The sequence below is a fragment of the Aspergillus neoniger genome, assembly GCF_003184625.1.
Source record: "Aspergillus neoniger CBS 115656 unplaced genomic scaffold BO87scaffold_28, whole genome shotgun sequence".
In the NCBI taxonomy this organism is placed as follows: domain Eukaryota; kingdom Fungi; phylum Ascomycota; class Eurotiomycetes; order Eurotiales; family Aspergillaceae; genus Aspergillus; species Aspergillus neoniger.
The window spans coordinates 436,176-462,024 of record NW_020291156.1 but is presented as its reverse complement, the minus strand read 5'-3'; the positions used below and the strand labels follow the sequence as shown (position 1 = coordinate 462,024).

Below are 25,849 nucleotides of genomic sequence, written 5' to 3'. Positions count from 1 at the left end.
ATGAATTGAACGAAGACCCTTAGAGAAGATCCTAGTTCCATATCTCTCTGTAGTAAGACTCTGCTGTGATGTGACGAGATAGAACAAATCCAGGGACCCATAGCAAACGCACCAACTGGGGACACCTGAATTTGACAGTCCAATAGGATTTAGTGGATCCCGAATAGGCTAATCTCAGCCTCTCAGGATTGACCCAAATTTGGGAAGTCTCAGCCGGAACCCCGAAGCTATGCTAGCTCTCCGCAGAAGCCAGTGGTAGTCCAAAGCCCCTGTCAAGCCGGGCCCACCGGCCTTACTAGTATTTGATAAGAAGCAAAAGCGCCCCCCGTTCCTTTTTCAGCTGAACTCAAGCGATTGGCCGAAGTGATGACCACGTATCGGGAGACATAATTAGAGATATTAACAAGCAGTCGGCCGCAAACATTCTAATCCACAAGCACGCAAAATTATCACCTATTGCTCTCTCTCCCACACTTATTGGCTTCGACATAGATAAAATTAGAACACGAGGAGGAAGGGATTGAGCTTGCAGTTGTAGCAGAATCTTATATATTCATAACCTGCTTTGCTCTTTCTTTCGGTTTCTATACGCATTATTCTTCAATTTACCATCGGTATCTGAGAGTCCTCACCCTACCTATTCAGAATGTCCTTAGTCAAATCCCGGTACAGTGTAAATGCACCCCAAACAGACCTTCTATCCTACTTCTTTGGCTCGCCTTATAAGAATGAAGGAGCCTGGCCGTCATCGGAGCCTCTTCTGGAATCAGCAATGGAATGCGATCGTTCAGGATACACAATCGACCTGATCAAGGATATCGTGAAGCGAGTCGGTTGCGGCCTTCATCAGCTGGGAGCGCAAGGCAAGCGAGTCATGGTCTACGGCGACGCGAACATTAACTTCCCCCTGGCTATTCTTGGGGTTATTGCTGCTGGAGCAGCATGCAATGTTCTTGCTCCTGGTCCTTTAGATGAATTGTATTCCCAGTTGCGGCAACTGAACTGTGACATTGTCCTTTTCGCGCCTCAGGATCGAAAGCTCGTCTGCGTTGCAGCAGCAAGGTTGGGTATTTCTAGCGAGCATCTTTTCATGGTTGACGAGACTTTCGGTGGCGTGAATACCGACTGTTGGGATGACGGCGCTTTCAGACACTGGAGCCATCTTTTAAATACGCCTGGCGGTGACGATTATGAGTGGCCTAGACTGTCGCCTGCGGAGGCAAAGGCAACGACTGCTCTCCTGCTCTACACTTCCGGGTAGGCTGGCTTGCTATTCTTCTTTGGGCACGGATGTTAATCTTCTTATAGGACAACAGGATCTTCGAAACTCGCAGAACGCACTCACTATGGCCTTATTGGAAATATTGAGCAGACTCTACAGCACTATAACCTTCGGAAGAGAAGCAGAGAGACCATATTCTGCAATTATAAGTTCTGCGGTATGGGATTTCTGATATTGGGATTCATGCTCCCTCTGAAGGCTCGATATAAGACAATATTTCCTACGAGATTTGAGTCTGGAACCTTCATGCAAACAATTGAACGATTCAAACCTACCTGGCTGATGCTCCCTAAGCACCTGGTACGCGAGCTCCTGGCAAAATTCGACAAGCCCAGCTTCCCGAGTGTACAACATGTCCTCACCGGCGGCGCGATCATCCCATACGAGATGATCGACCAGTGGCAGCGACTACATGGATCTCAAATGCAGAGTACATATGGAATGACCGAGTAGGTGGACCTTGTGCTATCATTCTTACCTTACGCAGAGTAGGACTTACTCCTTTCGCTGCGCCAATGCAGGGCAGGTTTCTATACATTCCCCGATCCAACTCAGGTGGTAGAGGATGCCACAACAGGAAGTTTGCTTCCAAGTCTGGAGGCGAAAATAGTTGGCGACCAGGGCGCTTTGCTAAGCAGAGGCCAGAAAGGACATGTTCATATAAGGAGTCCATTTGCCATGAAGGGATATTTCAAAGAACCTGAGCAAACTGCTCAGACCATAACAGATGATGGATGGATCAAGACTGGCGACATTGGCTGGGTTGATGAGCGCGGTCAATTTTATATTGTTGGTCGCCAAAAGGTACGTCTTTCCCAGTTACATCCAAATACATGCACGAACTCTAAATGTTCTGCTCCATTTATTCAGGACCTATTCAAAATAAATGGCGACAATGTTTCTGCAGCTGAGATCGAGATGGCTATCTTACAACATCCGGATATTACCGATGTCGCTGTTATTCCAATCACTAGGTAAGGATCGAATGTCTCCCTTACCTGCTACTTGTCGTGCTGATATTGCTCCTATCGTATAGGGATGGAGACGAAGAACCCATTCCTCGTGGCTATATTGTCAAGTCGAAAGACTCACCCTTAACCATCGACGAATTGATGCACTGGATGCAGACAGAATTCACTTCACGCATGCATCTCCTTGGTGGTGCAACCTTCATCGACGAAATTCCAATCTCGAATGTAGGTGGGCCGTTTCTTGAGACTCAACCAATTGCTCACACTTAACCTTCAGGTTGGAAATAGCAAAGTCGACCGTCGGAAACTAAGTGAGCTCGCCGAGAGAGAGATGCAGGCACTAAGCCATGCAGAGCACGAGGCGGACAAGCCAAACCAGGGTGCTTAAATGTCTGTCTGTCCAACTTCCATTGATCGTTGCTCGTCAGATCCCGGATGTGCAAGAGCTTTACGTTTCTAGAATCGATTAAGGTTGCGGCCGTGTGGTTACATTGGACGACCTGCAAGGGACACGGCACAGATCTTATATAGAAACAGGTGGCAGCATGGGAGCCATGCATTGAATGTCGATTGATGAGACCCTCCTCATAATGGTGTCTTCCATTGGTCTGAACAAAATTAGTCTCAATGTTCAAGGCCGCATCTAGATTAATGGCAGACCTCGAATAATGTATTGAAAGTCATTGCTATCTCTGATCCAGATTGATCACGTCAACTTCATATACAGCAGTATCAGAATAATCATGACCAATATGGAAGTGTATTAGACTCCTCCACAGGTAATGGTAATTTCGGGGTAATTATTAGATTGATATATACATCTATGCATCACTGCTCAACCCAAAACATAAAAATGTGGCATATTGACATATCCTCAACATGCCATCTCGTATAGGCGTTCCCCATCTATCACAACATGACGCCATTCAAAGCCCCTTAGGGCTTCGCAAGCTGCTCCTTACGGAAGAACAACAAGAACCCAGCACTGCAATCATTCAACCGTTAGTAATCGCAGCCTGCACATCAGGGAGATGCCAAATGAACATACCAAATAATCAACTGACAAAACAACCCGACCCAAAACCACGCATTAGCCACGGCACTAACCCCAAACGTCGGATCAGGCGAAATGGGCCCCGGTCCCAGCTTATTCGGCCCAAACCCTCTCGCAGCGATCGTAGCAATAGAACCCAACACCTGTGAACAAATCAAAGTAAAGAGCATATGCGTCCGCGTTAGCGTTTGGAGCAAAATTATGCCGAATCCCAGACCCTGGATGCTATCCAAAACGCCAAGCCAAAGCCAGAGACTGCGCGATGCGAGTGCTCCCCCGACGTATCCACCGGATACCCATGGTAAGAAGTATCCGATTCCGGAAGTTCCCCACCAGATTTGGGCCCAGCGGGGGGCTCCGAGCCCGCAGGCTATTAGGGGCAATGACCAGCTGTGCGCTTTGAGGTATCTGCTGACGATGAAGAGGAAGCCGACCCAGACAAAGCCAAAGAAGAGGATGCAGAGGAGGCCCACTTGCCAGGCTTCGGCGTGTGTGGAGGACCAGAGGACTGGGGGATTGGTTAGTTGGGTTGTCGTCATTTGAATGGGGAGGGAAAGAAGATGGAAACGGAGACCGGGGAAAGTGGTAAATGTTAGGGGTGGGTTAGGGCAGGGAACGTACAACTCCAATTCCGGCCGTAAGGGGCACTAAGGAAGAAATTCTGCAGGATGACAAAAACGAAGTTCCAAAGCACAATCTTTCGACGAAAGACTGCTTTGTAGAATGAGGCGATCTTGCCCGGGGCCTGGTGGTAATAATTGGGCAATCCGCGGAAGAGGAGGAATCCGATAACAGTCACGACTAGAGCAATGGGGTAGCAAATGGCACTAGTTGACGAAGTTAGCAGATGCCATATGAAATAGCTCATATAGAACAAGAGAGATGGGACGTACGTCATCTTCCAAGAGCCAGCCACTCCACTCGTTGTGGTTGAAACGCCCTCACTAGAGGCAGTGCTCATGGATGATCCCCAATACCAAAGGGCAATCACATATGCTTGTTGCAAGCCTTGAACAATGCAAGCCCGGAAGATCCAAAACTCCATGGGAGCACCACCTTCGTCGCCGAAGTTCAATGCGAAAAACAGGGAGCCACTAGCAGATGCGACCGCATACGCGCCGCTCCCGATATTCTGGATCCAGCCCCGGTTGAAAGAATTGTCGACCCAATGGGCGGAACCTATAAGAACGAATGCGATGCCGTAGAATAACCACGGGAGGGACAGACAAACGACGGACTTGAAATAGCGATAGATCAACCACCAGCAAATAGATGCAATAAGGTAGGTCGTTGCAATTCCGTATAGTTTGACTGCAGTTTCACCGACCTGCCCTGTCAAGAGTGTGATTTGGTAGGAATTGGCAGCGAGGATCTGGCCTAGTGCCAGGAAAATGGAATATACCGGCCAGTTACCAATGCGGATCTGCATCCAAAGCCTGATACCAGCAGGGGGGCTGTAATCCTTGCCGAGAAGGAACTCATCATTAATTTCCGATCCCTGTGTATGGGAGCTCTCAGCGTTGAAACTGGACCCATCTTCCCTTGAAACGACGGAAACAGATCCCTGCTTATCACGGAAGACTGAGGGTGCTGGTGACTTTAAGCGACCCAACTTGGCGTCATGGAATCGTTCAAACCACTCCTTCTCACTCTTGATCAAGAATTCCTCGATACAATAGTCTGTTTCAGAATTGCTACCCTTAAGGTTCTGCAACTTTTGCTCGAAGATGTTGTAATACTCGCCTGTGCTGTCCGTGAAAAACGGATCCACCTTTTGCAAGCGGAAGTCCTTCTTCTGTCCCACCACCATATCGACAGAAAGCAATGATGCCGTACTCATCCGGTTGCTAACTTCCCTGAGACCAGCCGGGGGCAACAGGCTTTGCTCAGGCATTTGTGGCGAGCCCGGTGTTCCAGGTACAGCCAGGGCTTGGCTATCGCGGGAGAAGTGAGAGCTGGTTATGGCCGTAGACCCCGGTCGCTGAGCAGCTTGCATGCGACGTGCTGCTTCTAACTCCGCAGAGGTGGGAACATATTCATTGTCCGGGAAATCATCACCCTCGACATCGGTAGCCACGTCTTCGGGATGTTCCTCCGTCACGGATAACTCATCATGGGAAGAGTGAGACCGTGCAGCACGAGGCCTATGACCCGGGCCAGAACGAACACCAAGGGAGAGTTTGCGTTGTAAACCAGAGACTGGTCTCTCCGTAGGATCAGACAGGGCAGCGAAGTCGCTGAGTCGGTTAAGGTTGGTGTAGCTGCCCTCGCGGGAATGAAGCATGGGTGTCTGCGTGCCCGATGAAGGCCAGAAAGCGCTCGACGGCCTAGATGACACGCTGTTGCCCTGGAAGGCGCCCGTGTTAGGGGTCCGAGGGCGTCCGTGGCCTTTAGCTGTCTTGGTATGGACCTGGATGGATGTCGTTTGGAGGATTTCCAAGTCCTCCACCCATTGCGCGACGGGGAATCGCTGCTTCGCTGAACGAGCCCGCATTTTTGCACGAGTCGACTGCTTGGATTCCAACGCGGCATCAATCGCTTGTCTGAACTGATCCAGAAGATGATATGTAGAGGTTGATTCGACGTTATACCACCATCCAGGCATTTGTCCCAGTCCACCAACGCGGGCTCCCACGCCTAATGCACCCTTTCTACCGAATTCTACCGCCACAAGACCGAACGGTTCATCTCGGGAGGGAATCAAAGCGAACTCTGCCCCCGAGAATATGTACGGCGGAAGGGCAGTGAACTCAGGGCGTGAAAAGACCCTACCAGGATAGAGTTTCATCATCTGATCGAGCTTGAGCGCAGCGAACTTTCCGTATAGATCAATAACAGGGCCGACGCAGATCAATTGGACCTTCGGATTGGCTTCAATAACAGAAGGCATGGTATCTGCAATAAGGTCGACACCTTTTTGCATGGACCAACGGCCAACGAAAACGAACAGCTCAGCGTCAGGGTCCTGGTTGAGACCCGCCCATTCCTGCGCCTGCAGTTTAAGCGCACCACGGCCTGCCTCATAATCCGGATCGACGGCCACTTCGCCCCGTTGAACTGCCATGGCTTGCTCCTTGCTCCATTCTCCCAAGTCCGAGGGGTCAGGATTGGGAAGGTTGCCGACTTTTTGCAATCCCCAAAAGATGGGGTACCGGGCGTAGGAGCGCTTGCCGTACTTTTTGGACACGCCGACCGCGCCAAAGCCACGCTGGTGGATGCGCAGATAGCTGGCTCCAGCATGCAACAGGTTGAATACCTCACCAAATTGCACATACTGCTTCATAACATCCGCACTGAGGTTGAAAACTGACTGTACCTCTTCACGTTCGGTAGCTGTTCGGACAGGCCAAAGACCCTGGAATTCTGCGTTGTGTAAGGAGAGGCAGACAGGTATAGTTTCCGGGAGCAAGTAAAGGGGCGCCAAAGAGCCATGGTAGTCGTTGATATGGTACAGATCAATAGGGAAGCGCTTGCATACAGCTGCAATACACTGATTCCATGCTGAATAGTAGACCGCACTTTCCAGATCGTCCATGCGCGCAGGATACGGGTTTGATTTCGTTTGTTGGCGGAAGACCGGAGCATCGAGTAGGATATAGGTGATGTTGTTCAGGTAATGATATTGCACTTGCACCTCATATTCCGTGCCCATAAGTGTTACCAGAATTGACTCAGCTGGGGTGTCAACAGGGTACTCGACATCTCCCACGCAGGGGACCACCCAAATGAGATCCTGGTGGCTAAGGGTCTTGCCCATCAACTGGGCCATCACTCCAAGACCTCCAATTTTGATCCTTATCGCCCAGTCTTCGATATCGTACTCCATGGTGGCGATCAAAACCATGCGACGCTTCCCAGCGGCTGCAGCAGCGCTAAAAGGGGTGGCAGTTTGGAGCAAGCCTGATTTATTGGCCAGTCGCATTATGGGGTTGAGACGGTTATACTCCCCACCTGGAGCTTTCTTTTCGAACCTTCGGCGCAGGGCAATTGCGAAGCCAGACTTCTGGTCCACACCGACCTGGTTGAACTTGACTTTGTAGAAGGACTTCATGAAGACCCAGAAACACGCCGCAGCTGAAAGAGGAGGCACGATCCAGAATAGCACATACATCGCAATCTGTGTCGCTTGATGTCCTACCGGTACCAGTTGGAACTTCTGAGTGGCATCGTCGATGATCAGCTTCCAGGAGATGTATGGCGAAGGCGGATGCGATGTAATATTGATCACAGTTTCGGAGAGGGACGATGGAGGCATCCGGTCAAGGACGGAGTCGTTATCAGCATCGCCCATCACCCATCCTTCGTCCGGCGAACCATCCGGGTTCATCCCCCAGATGCTGACCTGCCCGATTGCTGGCCACTCATAAGTGAAATGGTACTTCCACAGCCCATCCTCTGGATCCAGGTGTATCTCGCTCTCCAAACCAGCGTCGTAGCCGTATTCATTGTAGGGACCTTCCCAGAAGATGTGGGGAAAGCGTCGAGGGCCTTTCTTCCAATCTGTATCGCCTTCCTGCACGTAATCGCTGCTACCCGACCATTTGCTCCAATATTCAGCGCGGACGTGGTACCCGTCCCAAGCTTGCTTGCTCGTGCCGGACCACGATAACTCTGTTATGGTAGTGTTTCCACCCGTGTAATCCATCCAGTCTGAATAAGAGGACCCCCAGTTCGTGGAATATCGCCACTTGTCTGCACCAGCAGCGTGATGTTGGATGTAAAGCGAGCCATTTTCGTATTTGTGAAGCAGGCTGGTGGAGTAATTGGCGGTCGTGTATATCATGGGGTTATCAATTTGACCCACTCGCAGAAGAAAGTGATCAACAGAATCGGTGGTCTCGTTTTTGTAGGAATTAGTGGCGTTGTTCACGGTGATACGATGAATACCATTGTACACGCCAGTCAAATTCCCCTGCCATACCCAGGCACTCGGGATAAAACCAGACCAGTCGCTGCCGGTCTCGTTGAGTGCGGCGGTCTTGCAACTGACACTGTCTGTGTCTATTGTTGGGGTTTTCCCGGCCTCAGTAGAAGAGTTGACGTAGATGGAACTTGTCACCGAATCACAGTTCATGGCCTCGGAGAAGTAGATCTTGATTTCGACCGATTCATCCTCGTTCGGTGCAACAGTGGATCGCACGGGCGCATCGTGCCCCGGGGACAAAGCCGTGATCATAGGCCGAGGCTTGGTAAACTTGGCACGTGGGACATACGCGCGGAACTCGTAAGCCTTCATCGTCATGTTGGAAAGACAACCGTTATAGGCCGTAGATCCATTGAGGCCAAGCTTTTGCGGACTGCTGCTCAACTCATGTTCATCGAAGGGGTAGAAAAGGTTCTTGACCCAGGTGCCGGTGTCGAAAGGGGAGATCAATGCGCTGTCATTGTCACTGCAATCGAATGTGTAGTCGATTGTCCGATTAGTGTTATGATACACCAACCAGACCGGCTGGTTATTGCCGGTTCCCAAGTCCTGGAAGTCTTGGCTGATGCCGCGGTAAACTGACCAGAGACCGGTTTCAGTGGCGGTTCCATTGGATCCTGGGTAGTATACATATTCAGTATGGTTGGACAGTTTGGTGACATTGAAGCCGTCGTTGAGCACGGGGAAGTCGACGCGCATTTGGTACATGTGTTTTATGATGTTGCGAGCTGGGTGGGAGGGATCCCGATGATCATACGTTACCGTGATATCCTCGCACGCCTGACGACCCCTTGTAATAGGCCAGTCATAGAAAGTCGAGGAGTCCAGGGAAAAGCATCCGTGCATGTGCCAGGCAACGGCCGGCGACATGGACTGACGTCCAAAGATATAATTTGACGCAGTGGCATCCAGGACATAGAATGCCTGTTCCTCTCCCCACAGCAGTAAGGGGATCCCAGGAAGAAGCAAGGTAGTCACAAATTGGCCAAGCAGCTGGCGTTCAGTTCCCTTCTCCAGCGTTGGCCAGCGGAAGACATCTTGATTGGTGACACCATACATGTGTCGGGGATCAAAATCACCTGCATCTATGGTCAGCTTTCTTATCCTTTCTATTTCCTTGTAGCCCGTGGCAATGGATTACCAGTATTAGGGTTCAGGAAATCGTTCGACACCAACATCTCGTTCCAGGCATTGATGAAATCCACCGATACATCGTATCCGGCGGACAAGCTGCCGTCCATTCCTAAGAACCGTTCGAGATTGCGATAGATCGAATAATGAAACGCGGCACCATCAATGGCATTCATGCCCTCCTCTCGCAGGAAGTATTGCGGCTCGGAGGTATTCGTGAGATTCATGGCAGCCTCAATCGAGGATGGATATTGATCAGGTTGCCGACCGCGCCCTAAATAGACTGATCCGAAGGTGTTTCCACCAGTAATCTCTCCAGCTATGAAGAAATTCTCCTTTCCTACTGCCCGGGCGCATTCGCGATAAGCAGCTGACATATCACCCAAAGCATCAACTGTAGCCTGCGTGGCTTTATCGTAGCGGAATCCATCGATGTCAAGCTGGTATATCACCAGACACGAATGGCGAATCAGTCTGTCTCGGACTGACGGGCGCCACTCACGCAGACGGTCCTGCACGGATGCAAACTTGGCCAATTCTCGCTCCCAGTCTGGAAATACTCCGAAGGCCTCAACATCACCGTACTGATCGAAATCACTGTCGTAGCAGCCAACCAGGGAGTCGGTGACCGTCTTCTGGACGGGATAACCATTTTCATACCAAAATCGGGGATAATCGCAGGTCTCGTTATAAGTGTTACCAAAATCGAAATCCACGTATCGCCGAGCAGTCTTCCATTCGACTTTATGCTCGTCCACTGTAAAAGGTGCCGAGGTATTTAGGTAACCCTCGAATCCGATCAAATCTCCCATTCTATGGAAGCCTCGTTAGATGCAGTTCTTAAAGCTGTGATTGCCCATCGCATGGGAATTAGCAATGGGGGACAATAGGAGCACATACGTCGCAAGCGTGTTGTCGAAAATAACGTACATGCCACGATTGTGGATCTCGGTGATTGCATGTTGCCATTGTGCTAGATTTCCGTAATGTCCGTCGAGCAGAGTCGTGTCCAGTGCCGAATAGCCATCATATCCCCAGGGTTGGTTCATGAGAACTGTGCCAGCCAGATAAATTCCCTAGAACCCGACCTGATCAGCAAATCGACCTCACCTACCCGATTTCCGACAATCGGATTCTGTTCCCTTGACCGACCTTGATGCCCATTCCCTGCAAATAATCAAGCGTATCGATAAGACCAGCTACATCTCCGCCATGACGCATCTGTGTTGACCAAATATCGTGTTCCCATACTGAATTATTGTAATTATCGTTTGTCGGATCTCCGTTCACAAAGCGATCAAGCATCAGGGTGTAAAACGGGAATCGCCAGTTATCCGGAGATGGAAAATAATCGCCGGTGTGGTTTGGCCATTGACCCCAATAATCTGCAGGATTTGTCGCAGTTTTGTTCTGGTTCAGATTGTAATCTGCGAGTGATGCATTGTAGGGCCAAGCGACAGCCTGCCATGCCGTGGAGGCAAGGACGAGGCCAGCGAGCACCCGCTTCATGTTGTGCTGCAGCGCAACAGGCCTCTTCTCGCAGTTCAATCACAAAAGGCCAAGCTGTTCTACGAGCCAGTCATAAGTACGCACTTTCGAATGGCTTACAGAATTCGAGACAGAAAACGAGAGATAATGACAGGGGTGCCTTGTTTCTGAACGAGCAAAACTTGACAAGGACCAAGAGTGGCGACCGAGTGGTCCGGAACGAACGGCGTGTAGAGGTGAAAACGAGTGAAGAAGCAGAATGCAAACGAAAGATGAACAATTGGGCGGATGAAGTCTTCAGTTGGGAATGGTTGGGAATGAAAACGACGGAAAGAAATTAAAGTAAGACAAGTCAGAGGAAACGAAGAAGCCAAATTTGGGGGAGACCAAAGCCAACTGCGCCCCCAGCAAAAGAACGACTGATAAGTGTTCTCGTGGCTTCCAGCTTGTGTCCATCACATATCGATAAGGCGACTTGCCCCAGTGACAAGTCTTGGCCAGGACTGGCCTATCCTGCTGGGCCTAAATCGAGCCACTGATTACGAGGCCATACGTACTCTCCAGGTGTTCCGCACGGCCTCATGGCAACATGATTTAGTACCCACGCCCGAACACCAAATTTAGCCCGGTCAATCCTCTGATCATCCGAAATCTCAATGTCAATCTCAAGATCGTGGGCATACGGAGTAGATACTGGGCCCCCTTCTCCTGGCTCAAGTCAGGCACTACACAAACCGGCTTTCCTGCATGGTGAACACACCCAAACCCCGCCCGGATAGATTATGGTGGGAAATTGGACAGCTGCCTGGAGCCAACGGCGTGGCAGAATTTTCCCTGCAAGTCCGAGTGGCTTTTTCGGATGTCAGGTTTAGGGGCTGCTCTATTTCGCTGTGCCTGGCCGGAGCTCGGACTTATGATTTTAGCCGCTTGGCCGGCAAAGCTTCTATTCGAAGATAGTGGCCGAGTGGAGATGAACATCGTCCTGTGAAAGGCTGTTGTCGGCACTAACCAGGAACTAAGCAGGAACTAACCAACAACTAACCACAAACCAAGGCATCGACTCCACTGCATCCAAACATCATGACAAGGCATGTGGGGGCCGGCCCGGCAGACTTACGCAATTGCCACTGGACCACGCATGGCCTCGTCACTATCACACCAATCAGCTGTTTGACGCTTGAACGCTCTCCCAGCCGAAAAGTGGGAAGTTAATTTGCCTTGTCCACTTCGCCCTCCAGCGTTGCCCTGCCCTCACGATAATCAGTCAATCTCCCGCGACAATCCCAGGGGATCTTCGTGTTTAGCGCTGCTACCCGTTCTCGAATGTTCGGGTGAACTGGAGTACTAGTAGAGTAAAATATCATCGAGCGTTACAAATTTAGAGGTCGTCTTTATTTTTGGTTCTCGTTGGGTGTTGACTAGTATGATGGATAGGGCTCCGGGCACACGATGTGACCGAGGGTGGGGGAGAGACTACCTATTTATGGTACTTCCGGCTTCGACCGGCCTTTTTCTGCAGCCCCCGGTCTGGCGCTCTTATCTCTTGCTATAGCTATCGGGGGTTCCGCCCCCCTGAGTCGCGTTGCTTTGACTTGTCATTCTTTCTTTTCCCCGTTATTGCAACGGGAACAGCGTATCCGGCCTCAACATCATGCTCAGCGGCCCGTTTGGCTGGATCGCGTGAAGTTGAAACGCTTAAAGCACATTCGTTAGAGTAAGCTGTTGCTTGTCATAATTCATTCGGTCACTCTAAACCCACCCAACGGGAAGCAGAACCTCCACAAGGGGGCATAGAGGGTAGTTACGGCCAATTATGTTTCGAAAATTCTCTTCCCTCCTGGGCCAACGGCTCATGGCCGTCTGTCTCCTGTGCTGGTGCGTTTCGCTAGCGACAGCCGCAAGCACAGAAGCATGGAAGACGCGATCCATCTATCAGACAATGACCGATCGGTTTGCCCTCACCAACGGCTCGACCACCGCACCATGCAATACTACGGAAGCCAATTACTGTGGCGGGTCTTGGCAGGGGACGATCGATAAGCTGGACTACATCCAAGGCATGGGGTTCGATGCCATCATGATCTCCCCTGTAATTAAAAACATTGCGGGGCGATCTAAGGACGGGGAGGCCTACCATGGGTACTGGCCTCTGGATCTATACGAGATCAACTCTCATTTCGGGACCCGGGAGGAACTTTTGAAGCTGAGCGAGGAGATCCACGCACGAGACATGTACTTGCTGCTGGACGTCGTCATCAACAACATGGCTTATATGACGGATGGCGAGGATCCTGCGACAACAATTGACTACAATGTCTTTCCTCAATTCAATGGATCCTCATACTTCCACCCTTACTGCCTCATTACAAACTGGAACAACTATACGGATGCACAGTGGTGTCAGACTGGTGACAACTACACCGCACTCCCGGATCTCTACACGGAGCATACTGCGGTGCAGGACATCTTAATGGACTGGAGTAAATCGGTTATTAGCAATTACTCCGTTGACGGGCTACGAATCGACGCTGCCAAATCTCTCACTCCCAGCTTTCTGCCTACATATGCGGAAACCGTGGGCGGATTTATGACGGGCGAAGTCATGGATTCGAATGCCACCAACGTGTGCAAGTATCAGAGAGATTACCTGCCAAGTCTTCCCAACTACCCCCTCTATTACTCCATGATCACGGCCTTCTTGAACGGAGAGCCTGCGACCTTGCTCGAGGAAATCGCGACGATCAACGATCTCTGCACGGACACGTTCGCAATGGTCAATTTCATCGAAGATCAAGACGTGGACCGATGGGCCTACATGAATGACGACATTATGCTAGCCAAAACTGCACTAACCTTCATGATGCTCTACGACGGCATTCCCTTGGTCTACCAAGGTCTGGAGCAGGCCATTGCCTATTCCAACCGAGCGGCCCTCTGGTTGACCGATTTCGACACCAATGCGACGCTGTATAAACACATTGCGAAACTCAATGCCATCCGCAAACATGCCATTAACCTTGATTCCAGTTACATCAACTCAAAGACATACCCGATTTACCAGGGAGGTAGCGAGTTGGCTTTCTGGAAGGGCACATACGGACGCCAAGTCATCATGGTCTTATCTACGGCGGGCTCCAATGGTTCGGCTTATACTTTGACGCTGCCTATGAGCTATGGGGCTAGCGAGGTGGTCACGGAAGTGCTGAACTGCGTCAACTATACGGTCAACACCTACAGCCAATTGGTCGTGGACATGGACAAGGGCGAGCCTCGGGTCTTCTTTCCCGCTGCAATGATGCCGGGAAGTGGGCTGTGTGGCTACAATACCTCCAATGTAACGTATTCTGAGCTGAGGCTTGCTGCTGTGGGTTCTTCGTCGTCTGGTGGAAGCCACTCTGTCATACCGTCTGTTTCTGCTTCGCTTTTCATGGCGCTGGTGGCTTTTTTGGCATTCCGGATATAAGTTTTGTCTTTTCTACTCAGTTTGATACCAGCAAATTACATAATGCCCTATAAATATGTACACGTTTTTGAGAGCGAGAATATATATTTCGACATTAAACACACACACGTCCTTAGGTTTATCCTGTCCTGCGATAACTATCTATCAAGCATCTCGAAGCACAGTCTCCTCAGCCCGCATACCTGCCCACCTCCAACAATTCTTCCACAATTTCTCCTGTGCCTCATGATCCTCACTAATGGCCGCAGGCGCCCCTTCCTTCGTCCCAACATAGTACCCCGATTTCCCTCGGAACTCATCCTCAACACTCACAGCCACTAAATCCCGCCCAGCATCCTCAATGGTGCGAAACATGGTAGTTAGATACCGCAGAACCGGCATCAGAAACTCAACAACCCTAAACAACCACCGCGCCAACCTTTTCTGCCCCGCCTGCGCCCTCGAACTCGGAAGGCCACCTGGGTCCATAGCCAATGCAGTGATACCCGATAGCTGCTCGTCCTGCAAAAGCCAACGTCAATTCTTTCCTTTCTTATGGGGAAGTGCAACAACATACCTCTTTCAACCTGCGATTCAAATCCATCGCCAGCGTAACATTCGCCAGCTTTGCAGAACCGTATCTCTGGAACCCTTTATCATGCACAAGATTTGCTGGATCCGGCGGCGGACGCACCAAATCATCCATAGTCTCCGGAAACCCCGGCCTCAGAGAACAAATCGGGTTGGGTTTTTCGGGGTAATGGGTTACTGAGCCAAGGAGGACTATGCGTCCGGATGTCTTGTTCATGCTATCGAGAAGTTTCAAGATCAAGAGGTAGTGAGACAGATGGCATACTTGGAAGGTAGCCTCATAACTGTCCGTCGTGAAGACCTGTCCTGCATCGAAGGAGAAGGTGGCGGCGTTGCAGATAATTGCTGAGATGGGTGGAAGCTTCTTGGAGGTTATATTGTCGGCTAGTTGATCTGCGAAGGAGCGGACGCTGGCAAGGTTGCCGAGATCGAGGGCCTCCAGGTGGAAGTTCGCTTTAGGGTAGCAGGCAACTAGGTTGAGGAGTTTCGCGGTGTTTGGGTCTTGGTCTGGAGAGGGGTTCCGGACGGTGGCGATCAGGGCCATCTGGGGATGGAGGGATAGTAAGGCTTGGATGAAGCCTAGGGCAAGAGAGCCGTTTGCGCCGGTGATAAGGACTGTTCCTTCCATGATGGAATCGATGGATAACCTGGAGACTTGAGTTCAAAGAAGGGACGATATAACGAAGTCTGATGAAGCAAGGGGAGGACATGATGCTTTTATATTCGTCGTTCATGCCCCCTTTCCTAGTAAAATATCTCCCATACATGGCAGAATCTATCTATACGACATCAACAGTGCACATTGAGCCAATCACGAAGCTGAGTCTATCCAAAATAAGCATTAAGCCTCTTTGAGAAGGCGCAGGTCTTGGCAAAGTTTGATAATAGATGCTTTGTCAGCCATGTCAGCTGCCCAGCTTCATCTCAAAATGTCATCATAAACATTGTGTGGCTCACCCTTGAGAGACAATATTTCATTTATTGTCTTTTCTCCAGGATGGCTGAGCGGGAAGTACCTTTTATCAATGTCACGCTTGTTCCGAAAGAGAAGGCTACATTGACAGAGTCACAACAACGGATTACTCGCTCACATGCCGCTCGCTCTGCGCATGCCCGCGCCCGACATCGGCGGATGATAGAGTATCAGGCACAGAAGCGGGGGAGGAGAGACACACGAGACAGTGTATTCAGTAGTTATCCTAGCTTCAGAGACAGTGTATCGCCTGGAGTTGTCACAATCCTCTCGGCTGATAGGCGAGACCCTTTTCATTGCTTTGCTAGGGGCTTAAACTCATTAGAGCATTTTCTCTTTGATCATTGTATGGCCTCCAAGTCCAGAACATACTAAGTTTGCTAAATTATGGTGAAGATGTCAGTGTCGTCATCCCTCTGATGCGCTGCAATGAGAGCGCAATCTTCTTCGCGCAGCGCATGATAAGACTTTGGGTCCCTACTGCGATCACCGAGTCAAGCCTTCTCGATATCATCTTGCTTGCGGCATGCCGTCACTTGTCTATTGCATATGGACAGGGGTCGCAGGAACAGCAACGCATCTTTCAACAACTGACTCTTCAGTATAAATCCCAGAGTCTGCATGCACTAAGGCATGCTATATCGGCTGAGATGCCGTTACTGAGTGACTCAACGGTCGCGAAAGCTATTATGCTAGCGTATGACGAAGTAGGTGCGTCTTCCTCGACATATCGCTGAGAGTGCTAATCTGAGGTATAGTTATATGTTCGAGATAAAAAAATGCTCAAGCATCATGTAGATGCAGCAGTGGAAATGGTCACGCTGAAAGGCGGGCTCCAGACACTTGGACTTGATGGACTTATGCAACATTTCCTACTAAATCTGATTACGAAGACGAGAGGCGACTTGGAACTTCAAATTAGGACACCCTGGTAAGGGTATGAGTGTTAGGGTTCGTTGTATCGGTTACTATAACAAAAATACTAATACCCCTAAATTAAAGGTTCCCGATTGGTTATTAATCATAGGAAATATTTCCATTCATGTTTTCGTGTCTGATGATAAATACTTCGTAAGACAAAGGGATCTGCTCTCTGGCTGATGTCAGATGATGGCAGTGGTCCACCCTCCTCCGCAGATCCACTTTTGTCCGCAACTCAACCGCAACGCATAAGCCGGAGACTAAGAACATCAAGACCCCGCAACCAGCGCAGTCGAATCACTATAACGACAGCGGAATTAGCCATGTCCCTTCGAAAATCATCTTGTTTATCATGTGTTGCAGCAAAGCGTCGGTGCGACCTGGAAAGGCCCACTTGCGCCCGCTGTCGGAAAAAGAACGCTGCGTGTCAGTACCCATACCCGCCTCCACAGGATGCGCAGGATCAGATTGCAAATGTCAACACTGCAAGCGACTCTGGTATCATGGAAGTCAGCGACATCATGATTGTAGATAGCTGCATAGACCGATCTACGATCCTCTATCCCGGAGAGGAATATATCGACCCACCGCTATGGTTCCCGGACGGTCCGACGAGCCCCGCTCAGGCCTGGGCCATAGGACCAGACGAGTGGTTGTCTAACACAAGGGCAATAGATGGATTATCACCCTCATTGCTGCCACGGCTGGAACGCAGAGTCTTGGAGTTTTGGCCCCGTGTTAATGACACGCAAACCTGGCGATTCTGCATCCGAACTTTTCTAGGTTATGTCGACCACTTCTTGAACACCGGTACACTGCCTCTCGTTGAGTCATCCACCGACTCTAAAGGTGATCTTTCCCCTATTCTCTGCGAAGCCTACGGAGTGTGCGCCGCATATCGCACCTGCCAGCATGCAACCCAGCCTTTCTATCTCCAGCTCTTGAAGGCAGGCATCAGTAATGCGGGTATGAGTAACCTACCGCAGGCGGAACTGCAGGATCAACTTGATCACCTCCAGGCCTTGATTCTCTACTTTATTCTCTTCTTCACGGGTGGTGTCGGCGATCAGTCTTTGTTTATTCAGTTGGACTACAAGTTAGCACAGGGCACAGCCGACCTAGAACGCAGAGAGTTAGAACTTCGGCACACATCCTCCCCAGGCCATTTGAAGAACAAGGATGTCTGTGAAAATGCCAGGCGACTTATCTTGGTGTCATATCTGGTGCGGGCTGTCCACGCTGTGGTCCACTTTCACAGATGCGACTTTATCAAATATCTTGCTGGGCTGCCGGTCTCCACTCAGTCATACACGGATTTGTATTTTGGGAGTCAGATTGACGAAGGGCAATTGACTACACAATCGGCATCCAGAATCGTGTCGTACGACGAGCTTGTGAGTGTCTGGGAACAAGGAGGACTTTTTTATGTGGATGATTTCAGATTTCTTTTGCTGGTTGCGTGTAAAGGGTTAGACACTGTCCAAGGGAAGATATTGGGTAGTTGATCATAATCAATCTACGAAAAATACATTTAGCCGGTAGTGATAATGATAGCCTTTCTCTCAGAAGAGTGAATTGCTGGTCAGCATGCTACCTATCAAAGCGGAAGAAATGGAGACTCGTATCCCTCAGAAGATGAGTGGACATTGAGGGGGCTATGCGGGTCATGCCCCGGCCAGTTGACAGCCATTGCGGAGGAAAGTGGGTCCCATACAGTTCATCGTCCCTAAAGATATCGTAAGCTACCCAAATTGCTTCTGTATATAAAGGTAGAAAATGCTACTACCCTGGCGTAAGTATGCCCTTCAGTTGACTCAAGACATTTGGTTCTCTTTCAAACATCATATTTCAATATGCAGTCCACCCAAGCAGCAGTCATCACCCTATCCCTAGGCCACGCAGCTTTCGTCACCAACCAACCCATCCCGACTCCCCGCCACGACGAAATTCTCATTCGCACTGCCGCTGTGGCCTTGAATCCTATTGACTGGATGCTTCTTGGAAGCACTCCGTCGCCCAACGCAGTCATGGGCCATGACTATGCCGGCACCATTGTCGAGGTTGGGCAATCCGCCTCAGAGAAGTACAGAGTCGGGGACCGTGTGTGTGGACTCGTCAAGGGAGCAGATAGAACCCGCCCCGAGAGCGGTACTTTTGCAGAGTATGTTGTGGCCAAAGCTGCCGTCCAGATACGCATTCCCGATGGGGTGACTTTTGAGGATGCAGCCACCGTGGGCGTCGGAGCCATTGCCGCGGGACAGTGTCTTTTTGGGCCATCCGGCCTTAATTTGCCATGGCCCCGGTTTCTCACTCCTGGGGAGAATTATGACACCATTTTGATATATGGCGGAAGCACCGCCTCAGGATGCTGGCTGATTCAAGTTGCGAAACTGTGAGTTGTCTCCCTTGCTATGTTCCGGTAAGGGGCAGAACACTAACCATGTACACTTTTAGGGCTGGATACACAGTCCTGACCACCTGCTCGCCTAAGAACTTCGACCTTGTCCGCGAGTACGGCGCTGATGCAGTTTTTGACTATTGTGACCCCGGATGTACTCAACGGATCCGGGAGCATACAAACAATGCTCTGAAAATCGTATGTGACGCTGTGTCAACGAAGGAGTCGGTTCGCATCTGCGAAGAAGCCATCAGTGATGAAGGGGGCTTGTACCATTCCCTACTCCCTGCAGAAATGGGTCGTGTGGATGTGAAGTCCACTTTTGTCAATTGCTGCACGGCTCTTGGTGAGCCGTTCGAGTACGGACCAGACTGCACGGTTATCCCCAGGATGCCGGCGGAGTTTGAATTTGCCCAGAGATGGGCTGGCATAGTATCCACTCTTTGGTCTGAGGGGAAGATTAAACCACTGGTTGTTGATAAGCGAGCTGGAGGACTGAGAGAGGTTCTCGATGGACTAGAGGATTTGAAAAAAGGCGCTGTTAGCGGTAGGAAGCTGGTTTATACGGTTTCGGACAATTAGTCTTTGCGGGTATTGGTCGGTTTGGTATAACAGCTTCAGGATATTTTAAGTAATGATCCACGCACATGACTCAATATTCAAGAACAAAAGCCACTAGCAGCTCAGTTGAAGTCAAATCCAGACCTTGCATCCCCAAGACTCAAAAAAGGAACCAATACAGTAGTTCCACTTCTCGTCAGCTTCCTCCTCCCCATACCATTCCCGCAGCAGCATATCATATATGTACAATATAGCGAAACAGGTGTTCAAATACTCCTTCAAGCGAACTCTAATATTTTCACTCTCCCCCCTCAACGGATCAGTAATACCCTCATCCTTCAAGTTTGCATCAAGACCCTCCTCACACCGTTGCTGCAAAGGCCACATATCCGTGACCCCAAAGTGATCCCAAAACTCCCGATGCGGAACATTCTGCGTCGGGTAATCATAGTCCGCAAGCGCATGACGCGCCCAGTACTGAAATGTTTTCGTTTCCATCAGTGAAGCTACGTTCCCATCATCCCCTTTCAACCGTTTCTGCGTGACCAGCGCATCCATCAGATTAATCATGATATAGATCGTCAACGCCGGCTCCGCAACGAGCTCTACCCCAAACGCATGACCCCAATGGATGTGTGCCAGGGTATGCAAAGGTACCTGAGGATGGCGCGAGAGCGTTATCAGAGCGGAAAAAGCTTCTCGTGACATTTGCCTTGATAGGGGATCATTCTTTTTCGCGCTTGCGGATATGATGATCAGCATTTTCACTGCGTCGGCGAGGTCCCCGTCCCCGCTGCAGTAGCTTATAGGGTAACTTTCATCACTAGAGCTAGCGCTGTCGATCCAGTATTGGATGTCTCGGTGCTTGGTAGATATGGGGTTATGCAGGGCGGAGTTTTTTTGATGGGGTCCGAGGCCGAAGTGGCGTTCGGGGTATGATAGTAGATCATCAGATATGAGGCTGTCCAGAGGGACAGGGTTGAGTGGCTTGGTTTCTTCGGTGCGTGAGAATTCGCGGATCGTCTTGGTAAGGGCGCGACGGAAGTGGTTGAGGTCTGACGACTCGGTGGGTTTATTGCGGGCGAAAAAGTCGGTGCGTCGAGGTGTGAAATGAAGATTGCATCTTATGATGTTTATGTGTGCGGCTGCGGTGTTCCATGATACTTTGTGATCTAGATGCATGGTGAGTGACTGGTTGCCTTGCAGGTGGAGGAATGTTGATGGAATTTCAAAACCTACACACACTGACTTCGTTAGTGCAGGGTCCAATGACATAATGCGGGGCTTTTCTTGGCTTTTTAGGCTATTTTTGGTCATGAACCCCCTGAATCTTCTTGATAAAGGTTGTCTGGCTCTGCTCTAGGTGCTCTATCCAGGTAACAAATCGACAGTCCCTAATAACTTCGACTCCATCGATTTATCCTTCAATTACTCATATCCTTCCTTACTTAATTCAACTCAGCCACTCTATAGTGGTCTAGTAAAATGTAGATGAACTGGAAGAAATTATTTCGTCTAACAGTCTATGATCGTATATACTGGTCGCGATATATACAGGTCTATTCTATATAGTCTACTGGAAAGCCTCCAGAGATTCGTCGTTCCACCTATCTCTCGTCAGTTTTACCATATCACGAAAATGTCATAGGTGAACAAGAGTAGAACTTACGTCAGGTACTTGCCACTCAGCGAGTTCGGCGCATCAATCACCAACTTAGCCATAACATTACCAGGCTGCTCAGGCTTCAGAAGGTTTCCAGCCTGGTGGACCGAAGTAAAGACAGAATGGAATTGGCGGTCCATAGTGGTAGCAAGGTCTTCACGAATCTGTCTCTGGATCTCGGTATCAACCAAACCCGGGTCAATGGACACAGACGTCACCTCAGGCTCTTCTTCGCCAAGGCTCAGAGCCAGGTGGTTCATGGCTGCCTTGGTCGCGCCATACAGACCCCATCCCTTGAATCCCGAGACGGATGCACCGGAAGACGTGAATATGATTTTACCCTTGGTTTCGCGAAGGGCAGGGAGTCCAGCTTTGATCTGGTTTTGATGTATCAGTACCTAATACCGGTAGCCCCTTCTCTGTGGACCTGATCAAGGAGTCTATGCAATCAACTTACGAAAGTCACCAGGCTAATGAAATTGACATCAAATCCATGTTGCCATTGTTTCGGATCCGCCTCCGCGACGTTGGCAACCTGGCCCAGCATGCCGTGGTTGAGAACCAAGCCATCGAGACGATCGAAGGCCTTCAAGGCCAGGTCAACGGCCTTCTGGCCCAGCGAGAAATCCGCAAGATCGCCGGTCAGGACCTCAACTTGAGTGGGGTACTGGTCTTTCAGCTTCTGAAGGGGCTCCGCGCTACGGGCCATCACTACCACATTGTGGGATTGAGGCGCCGAAAGGAGGAACTTGGCCGTTGCAAGACCGATACCTATACCATGGGTAGGATATTTAGCGTCGGGGGTCGCATATTAAGATGCCGACATAAGCAATATAATGAGTTGGGTTCGTACCTCTCGAGGCACCGGTGACGATGAAAGTTTTGGCAGCCATATTGTTTCGAATAGAAGGTGACCTAGAAAAATTCAAGAATTATGAGGAACCCGAGGGAGAGAACGGAAATAGATGGAATTATCCTACAGAGGAAAATATCACCCGATGATCGGCCGAGTCAACGGAGAATTTCCGATAAGCGATCAGTGCCGTATGCACTGCGGCACTGACAAATGCAGGGTCCGAATATCCGAAAAGCTATATTAAGCGTCTTATGAATATATGCTTCCTGCAAATAAGGATAAATACATACGACCACAGGGTGTGGAAAACAGGGCTTCCCGTCCGCTCAGCCGTACTTAAGCCACACGCCGGGAGGTTAGTAGTTGGGTGGGTGACCACCAGCGAATCCCTTCTGTTGTATGTTTTTGTTTTTTGTTTTTTGTGATTTGTTGGAAGACAACAATAAACCAGTAAATAACCCGAGAAGGCGCTCACTGCATCAGATCTGTCTCCAGGCAATTGGTGATTCACAATTACTGCCTTAGGCATCAATATAGGAACATGTGCGGGGACCGGGAAATGACGTTGGGATGGTTAGAATGTTGCGTTTTGATAACCCCGAACAGCGTGATACGGTGATAGACCCTCAGCTCCACAATCGAAATCTCAATAATCAATATTAAGAAGGCCCACATCTGATCGTACTTTGTAAAATCCCACCAGGCAACCGTTTGCAGCCTTATTGGGTGGGCAAGCGTTAGCAATGGCATCCTTCTTACCAACCTAACTAAACCTGGCAGGCATCTCATCGTTCTTCCAGCTCTCGAGGGGACCTTTCAACAATAATAACACTATTAGACACTTAATCCATATCTAAATTCTCAAGTCGGAAATATGGACCATCCCAAAGCGAATGCCGAGAAAGTGTTCATCTCTTCAGCGCTTGATCCACTCGCAGTCGGAGAAATAAACGAGGGGCTACAGCCTCACGAAGAAGTATTAAAGATGCTATCCATCTTGACCGATGCTGGGATACAATGTTGCTTTGTTCAAGTACAAGCACTGATTTATTATGGAACTACGCGTGTACCACGCGTACGTGAAGACCCTCTATCGTGTGAGCGCCTGAGGGAATGCCATCTAACCATAAGCCCAGGACCTAGTATTATGCATACCGGATGAGCAATTTCAACGTGCGGTTGAATTATTCAGCTCTAACAGCCATATCCTCCAGCCATGTGGTCCAAGTCCGCTTAGGTCGCCAAATTTGCTGAACCACAAGTACCCCAGGTTCAAGGCAATTGGATGGGCGTCTTTCTGGCTCCTAGTTCCGGGGAATTACTGCCACCTCACAGTTAAGCCAGAGAATATCGAGTGGAGTCTAGGTATGCTACAGTGTATAAAGCTCTGCATATTAGGAAATCTTCTAACCGCCCCAGGTGGCCTGCCGTACCCCAAGCTCTCAGTGTACGTGCAAAGTGCGATTGATTCCAAAAGCCTGTTAGATCTAGAGGAGTTGATAGATGGAATGGACCTCTCGGAGGAGTGGGGCCACAAAACACTCGACCTGGAAGGCCATACTGATATACAGTGGCTGGAAGATCGCGCCCAGGCTTTCCGGGATGATGGGGTGGATGAAATGTTCATCTTCGTTGACCCAACTCCTGTCTCGCGGAGAGAGATCTGGCTGGATGCGGTCAGAAATAAACAGAGACGCCTAGGCTGGAAGTATTCACCAGATGTTTATGCGAGTAGGTATCGGAAATATGGATCCAGGGACCCAAGGAGTGTCCGCAGGCCTGGTTTGTAGATATCCTCAATACGCAACTTGCCAAATTTAATGCTCATCGAGAACCAAATTCAGTAGCTATTTAAAGGGGCAACAGCGAACAAGCAATTACACAATGACAAAGAACATGAGACACATACCAAAAAGCAAGCAAGCAGAGAGCAAAGCAAAAAACATATAAATGACAAAAAGTAAACCCTCTCCCGACCCGGACAAGTAACATCAAAACCACATACACCGCTGGACATAAGGAGAAAGCTATACCTTATATGGGTATTATCTAACTCTTGGGCGTCTAATCGCCAAATGTATTACTTCGTTAACGTGTGTTCTTCAGAGGAAGTTATTCGAGATTGATGGTGGTGGGCTGGACGCGTTACATATAGGCACATGCCCTATTAATTGGATCGGTGGCTGAGTTAGGCAGCCACGCAGCAGGCATTTAAGATGCTATTAGGCTTGATTCTTGTAATTCTTAGATCTTACTTTGCTTATCTGCTCGCCAACATGCTTAGCCTAGTGGTACCGAACGGCTGATTGGACGTCATTTGGCTGTCAGCTGACAGTCCAATATCTCCGCATACTCATAATAGGTTACCCAATCGGTCCCTGACCAGGCCCCACAGCACATCTAACCAAGAACATGGCTTAGCCCTCGTGCAACTTATCCGTTGGGGATGGTTGGTTCCATGGAACGAAAGCTGACAGCCGATAACCAAAGCGGCTTCACGCATGGAACAGCACCATTTTGGAACTTCGTCACATGCCGATACGTCATGCATAGACCAACAGATGATGGGAACCTTAGCTAAAACATTAGGGACTTACATCTCGCCCGAGGACCTCGTGCTTGCACCATATGCTTCTATGACACCTTACAATCTCTGCACTGGATGGACCACAAAGGTGACAAAGAAGTGCATGATCGGGTAAATCTGGCGCTTCCATCTATTGGTTTGAATAACATATGCTCATGGTACTGCAAAGCCGCTTTCCGAGCGCGACAAGCGTATCCTCACCACCTACGGAAGATTGCCTTGTGGGGGCAGTCTCGGACAGCAGCCTAAGGTATTATAACACCATGATAACTCTTCATCATAGCTGAAAGTTATCAGAAACGGACCTATTTCGATTCAGGAGATTATGCCCTCTCCGCAGCTCACCGAGTGACCGACAACGGCGATATCCAAACCGGCACGGCTCACCCTGTCCGTGAGAGCATTTCGCACCCCTTCGCACCGGTACCAGGCACTGGCAATGCTGCTAAGGAGGCTAATGATGGTATTTTTGAGGACAAGAGTGCCATTACACAAGTTCCAAGGAGTCCTCTTTCCAGGAACCCGAGCTTCAGTGATCAGGATCTATAGGCCCCGAGGGCAGAAAAGCCTGAACTTGTAGGATACCTCGCGATGGTTAAGGACTGGGTTGATGAGCTTCATTGCATACTATACGGGGGAACACACTGGTTCCTCTTGACGCGTTTGATATCCGGGTCAGTTCCTCCCCAGAATACTTGATATGTTATATTGATAGATAATGTCTTTGGTTGGTTTATATCCTGTTTCCAGATTGAACTGTCCTTAGATATGTACGTATCTCGAATTAATTCAACGCATCGGTTATGTATCATACCATACACAGTTTCGATTACCGAGTGTCCTGGTAGGTTTGTCGACTTCCTCCTCAAAGAATAAAAGATCAATCAGTGAGGATAGTATTACAACCCATAAGCAACACACTGCAGATATTTGGTTCAACTCTCCAATCCCCCACTCCCGGGTCCTGTGAATCTGAGGGAAACCAGCAAAATCCCGCCATTATCCAG

At 49.7% G+C, this 25,849-nt stretch overlaps 12 protein-coding genes across 12 annotated transcripts; 7 read left to right on the top strand and 5 right to left on the bottom strand.

Annotated features, from left to right (window-relative positions):
- The first annotated feature begins 513 nt into the window (after window positions 1-513).
- On the top strand, window positions 514-2,896 carry BO87DRAFT_364732 (AMP-binding enzyme). The gene is made up of 6 exons (XM_025621762.1): window positions 514-1,257; window positions 1,309-1,731; window positions 1,804-2,086; window positions 2,153-2,256; window positions 2,319-2,478; window positions 2,531-2,896. The coding sequence occupies exons 1-6, from the start codon at window positions 647-649 to the stop codon at window positions 2,639-2,641; spliced, it is 1,692 nt and encodes a 563-aa protein (XP_025477134.1). The 5' UTR covers window positions 514-646; the 3' UTR covers window positions 2,642-2,896.
- A 133-nt stretch (window positions 2,897-3,029) lies between these two features.
- BO87DRAFT_418114 (alpha-1,3-glucan synthase Ags1) lies at window positions 3,030-10,871 on the bottom strand (the record flags this gene model as incomplete). The annotated part of the gene is made up of 7 exons (XM_025626864.1): window positions 3,030-3,238; window positions 3,302-3,815; window positions 3,929-4,134; window positions 4,201-9,310; window positions 9,373-10,175; window positions 10,263-10,438; window positions 10,515-10,871. 7 exons carry the CDS (start codon window positions 10,869-10,871, stop codon window positions 3,190-3,192), a joined length of 7,215 nt encoding a protein of 2,404 aa, XP_025477133.1. The 3' UTR covers window positions 3,030-3,189.
- A 49-nt stretch (window positions 10,872-10,920) lies between these two features.
- On the bottom strand, window positions 10,921-11,606 carry BO87DRAFT_378948 (uncharacterized protein). Its single transcript, XM_025623914.1, has one exon. The coding sequence runs from the start codon at window positions 11,304-11,306 to the stop codon at window positions 11,148-11,150; it is 159 nt and encodes a 52-aa protein (XP_025477132.1). The 5' UTR covers window positions 11,307-11,606; the 3' UTR covers window positions 10,921-11,147.
- An 849-nt stretch (window positions 11,607-12,455) lies between these two features.
- Window positions 12,456-14,383, top strand: BO87DRAFT_378947 (alpha-amylase). Its single transcript, XM_025623913.1, has one exon. The coding sequence runs from the start codon at window positions 12,664-12,666 to the stop codon at window positions 14,311-14,313; it is 1,650 nt and encodes a 549-aa protein (XP_025477131.1). The 5' UTR covers window positions 12,456-12,663; the 3' UTR covers window positions 14,314-14,383.
- Window positions 14,384-14,457: 74 nt separating this feature from the next.
- Window positions 14,458-15,511, bottom strand: BO87DRAFT_314868 (short chain dehydrogenase/reductase SDR; the record flags this gene model as incomplete). Its single annotated transcript, XM_025619675.1, has 2 exons — window positions 14,458-14,814; window positions 14,870-15,511. The coding sequence occupies 2 exons, from the start codon at window positions 15,509-15,511 to the stop codon at window positions 14,458-14,460; spliced, it is 999 nt and encodes a 332-aa protein (XP_025477130.1).
- Window positions 15,512-15,850: 339 nt separating this feature from the next.
- On the top strand, window positions 15,851-16,802 carry BO87DRAFT_364725 (uncharacterized protein). Its single transcript, XM_025621761.1, has 3 exons — window positions 15,851-16,202; window positions 16,253-16,563; window positions 16,615-16,802. Exons 1-3 carry the CDS (start codon window positions 15,881-15,883, stop codon window positions 16,789-16,791), a joined length of 810 nt encoding a protein of 269 aa, XP_025477129.1. The 5' UTR covers window positions 15,851-15,880; the 3' UTR covers window positions 16,792-16,802.
- Window positions 16,803-17,046: 244 nt separating this feature from the next.
- Window positions 17,047-18,383, top strand: BO87DRAFT_408893 (Zn(II)2Cys6 transcription factor domain-containing protein). The gene has a single exon (XM_025626203.1). It carries the CDS (start codon window positions 17,101-17,103, stop codon window positions 18,280-18,282), a length of 1,182 nt encoding a protein of 393 aa, XP_025477128.1. The 5' UTR covers window positions 17,047-17,100; the 3' UTR covers window positions 18,283-18,383.
- A 247-nt stretch (window positions 18,384-18,630) lies between these two features.
- Window positions 18,631-19,745, top strand: BO87DRAFT_340424 (zinc-binding alcohol dehydrogenase family protein; the record flags this gene model as incomplete). Its single annotated transcript, XM_025620657.1, has 2 exons — window positions 18,631-19,169; window positions 19,232-19,745. Coding segments are annotated over 2 exons (1,053 nt in total), but the record flags the coding sequence as incomplete, so codon positions are not given.
- Window positions 19,746-19,787: 42 nt separating this feature from the next.
- On the bottom strand, window positions 19,788-20,942 carry BO87DRAFT_378944 (uncharacterized protein). Its single transcript, XM_025623912.1, has one exon. It carries the CDS (start codon window positions 20,916-20,918, stop codon window positions 19,869-19,871), a length of 1,050 nt encoding a protein of 349 aa, XP_025477126.1. The 5' UTR covers window positions 20,919-20,942; the 3' UTR covers window positions 19,788-19,868.
- A 318-nt stretch (window positions 20,943-21,260) lies between these two features.
- On the bottom strand, window positions 21,261-22,347 carry BO87DRAFT_378942 (SDR family oxidoreductase). Its single transcript, XM_025623911.1, has 4 exons — window positions 22,253-22,347; window positions 21,857-22,170; window positions 21,406-21,776; window positions 21,261-21,343 (listed from the first exon to the last, which is right to left on the bottom strand). Exons 1-4 carry the CDS (start codon window positions 22,290-22,292, stop codon window positions 21,310-21,312), a joined length of 759 nt encoding a protein of 252 aa, XP_025477125.1. The 5' UTR covers window positions 22,293-22,347; the 3' UTR covers window positions 21,261-21,309.
- A 782-nt stretch (window positions 22,348-23,129) lies between these two features.
- BO87DRAFT_442347 (uncharacterized protein) lies at window positions 23,130-24,110 on the top strand (the record flags this gene model as incomplete). The annotated part of the gene is made up of 4 exons (XM_025628049.1): window positions 23,130-23,330; window positions 23,392-23,620; window positions 23,675-23,931; window positions 23,991-24,110. The coding sequence occupies 4 exons, from the start codon at window positions 23,130-23,132 to the stop codon at window positions 24,108-24,110; spliced, it is 807 nt and encodes a 268-aa protein (XP_025477124.1).
- A 754-nt stretch (window positions 24,111-24,864) lies between these two features.
- On the top strand, window positions 24,865-25,627 carry BO87DRAFT_378941 (uncharacterized protein). Its single transcript, XM_025623910.1, has 3 exons — window positions 24,865-24,953; window positions 25,012-25,092; window positions 25,140-25,627. The coding sequence occupies exons 1-3, from the start codon at window positions 24,918-24,920 to the stop codon at window positions 25,389-25,391; spliced, it is 369 nt and encodes a 122-aa protein (XP_025477123.1). The 5' UTR covers window positions 24,865-24,917; the 3' UTR covers window positions 25,392-25,627.
- Window positions 25,628-25,849: the final 222 nt, after the last annotated feature.

Coding starts and splice junctions, on each gene's coding strand:
- BO87DRAFT_378944 (XM_025623912.1), bottom strand. CDS start 20,918: ATGCATCTAGATCACAAAGTATCATGGAACACCGCAGCCGCACACATA.
- BO87DRAFT_364725 (XM_025621761.1), top strand. CDS start 15,881: ATGGCTGAGCGGGAAGTACCTTTTATCAATGTCACGCTTGTTCCGAAA. Junction 16,203..16,252: donor GCATTTTCTCTTTGATCATT/GTATGGCCTCCA, acceptor ATTATGGTGAAG/ATGTCAGTGTCGTCATCCCT. Junction 16,564..16,614: donor TTATGCTAGCGTATGACGAA/GTAGGTGCGTCT, acceptor TCTGAGGTATAG/TTATATGTTCGAGATAAAAA.
- BO87DRAFT_408893 (XM_025626203.1), top strand. CDS start 17,101: ATGTCCCTTCGAAAATCATCTTGTTTATCATGTGTTGCAGCAAAGCGT.
- BO87DRAFT_378947 (XM_025623913.1), top strand. CDS start 12,664: ATGTTTCGAAAATTCTCTTCCCTCCTGGGCCAACGGCTCATGGCCGTC.
- BO87DRAFT_378942 (XM_025623911.1), bottom strand. CDS start 22,292: ATGGCTGCCAAAACTTTCATCGTCACCGGTGCCTCGAGAG. Junction 21,777..21,856: donor TCATTAGCCTGGTGACTTTC/GTAAGTTGATTG, acceptor CATCAAAACCAG/ATCAAAGCTGGACTCCCTGC. Junction 21,344..21,405: donor CTGAGTGGCAAGTACCTGAC/GTAAGTTCTACT, acceptor GACGAGAGATAG/GTGGAACGACGAATCTCTGG.
- BO87DRAFT_364732 (XM_025621762.1), top strand. CDS start 647: ATGTCCTTAGTCAAATCCCGGTACAGTGTAAATGCACCCCAAACAGAC. Junction 1,258..1,308: donor CTCCTGCTCTACACTTCCGG/GTAGGCTGGCTT, acceptor ATCTTCTTATAG/GACAACAGGATCTTCGAAAC. Junction 2,479..2,530: donor ACGAAATTCCAATCTCGAAT/GTAGGTGGGCCG, acceptor CTTAACCTTCAG/GTTGGAAATAGCAAAGTCGA.
- BO87DRAFT_378941 (XM_025623910.1), top strand. CDS start 24,918: ATGGACCACAAAGGTGACAAAGAAGTGCATGATCGG. Junction 24,954..25,011: donor ACAAAGAAGTGCATGATCGG/GTAAATCTGGCG, acceptor GGTACTGCAAAG/CCGCTTTCCGAGCGCGACAA. Junction 25,093..25,139: donor GTCTCGGACAGCAGCCTAAG/GTATTATAACAC, acceptor GAAAGTTATCAG/AAACGGACCTATTTCGATTC.
- BO87DRAFT_378948 (XM_025623914.1), bottom strand. CDS start 11,306: ATGGACACAAGCTGGAAGCCACGAGAACACTTATCAGTCGTTCTTTTG.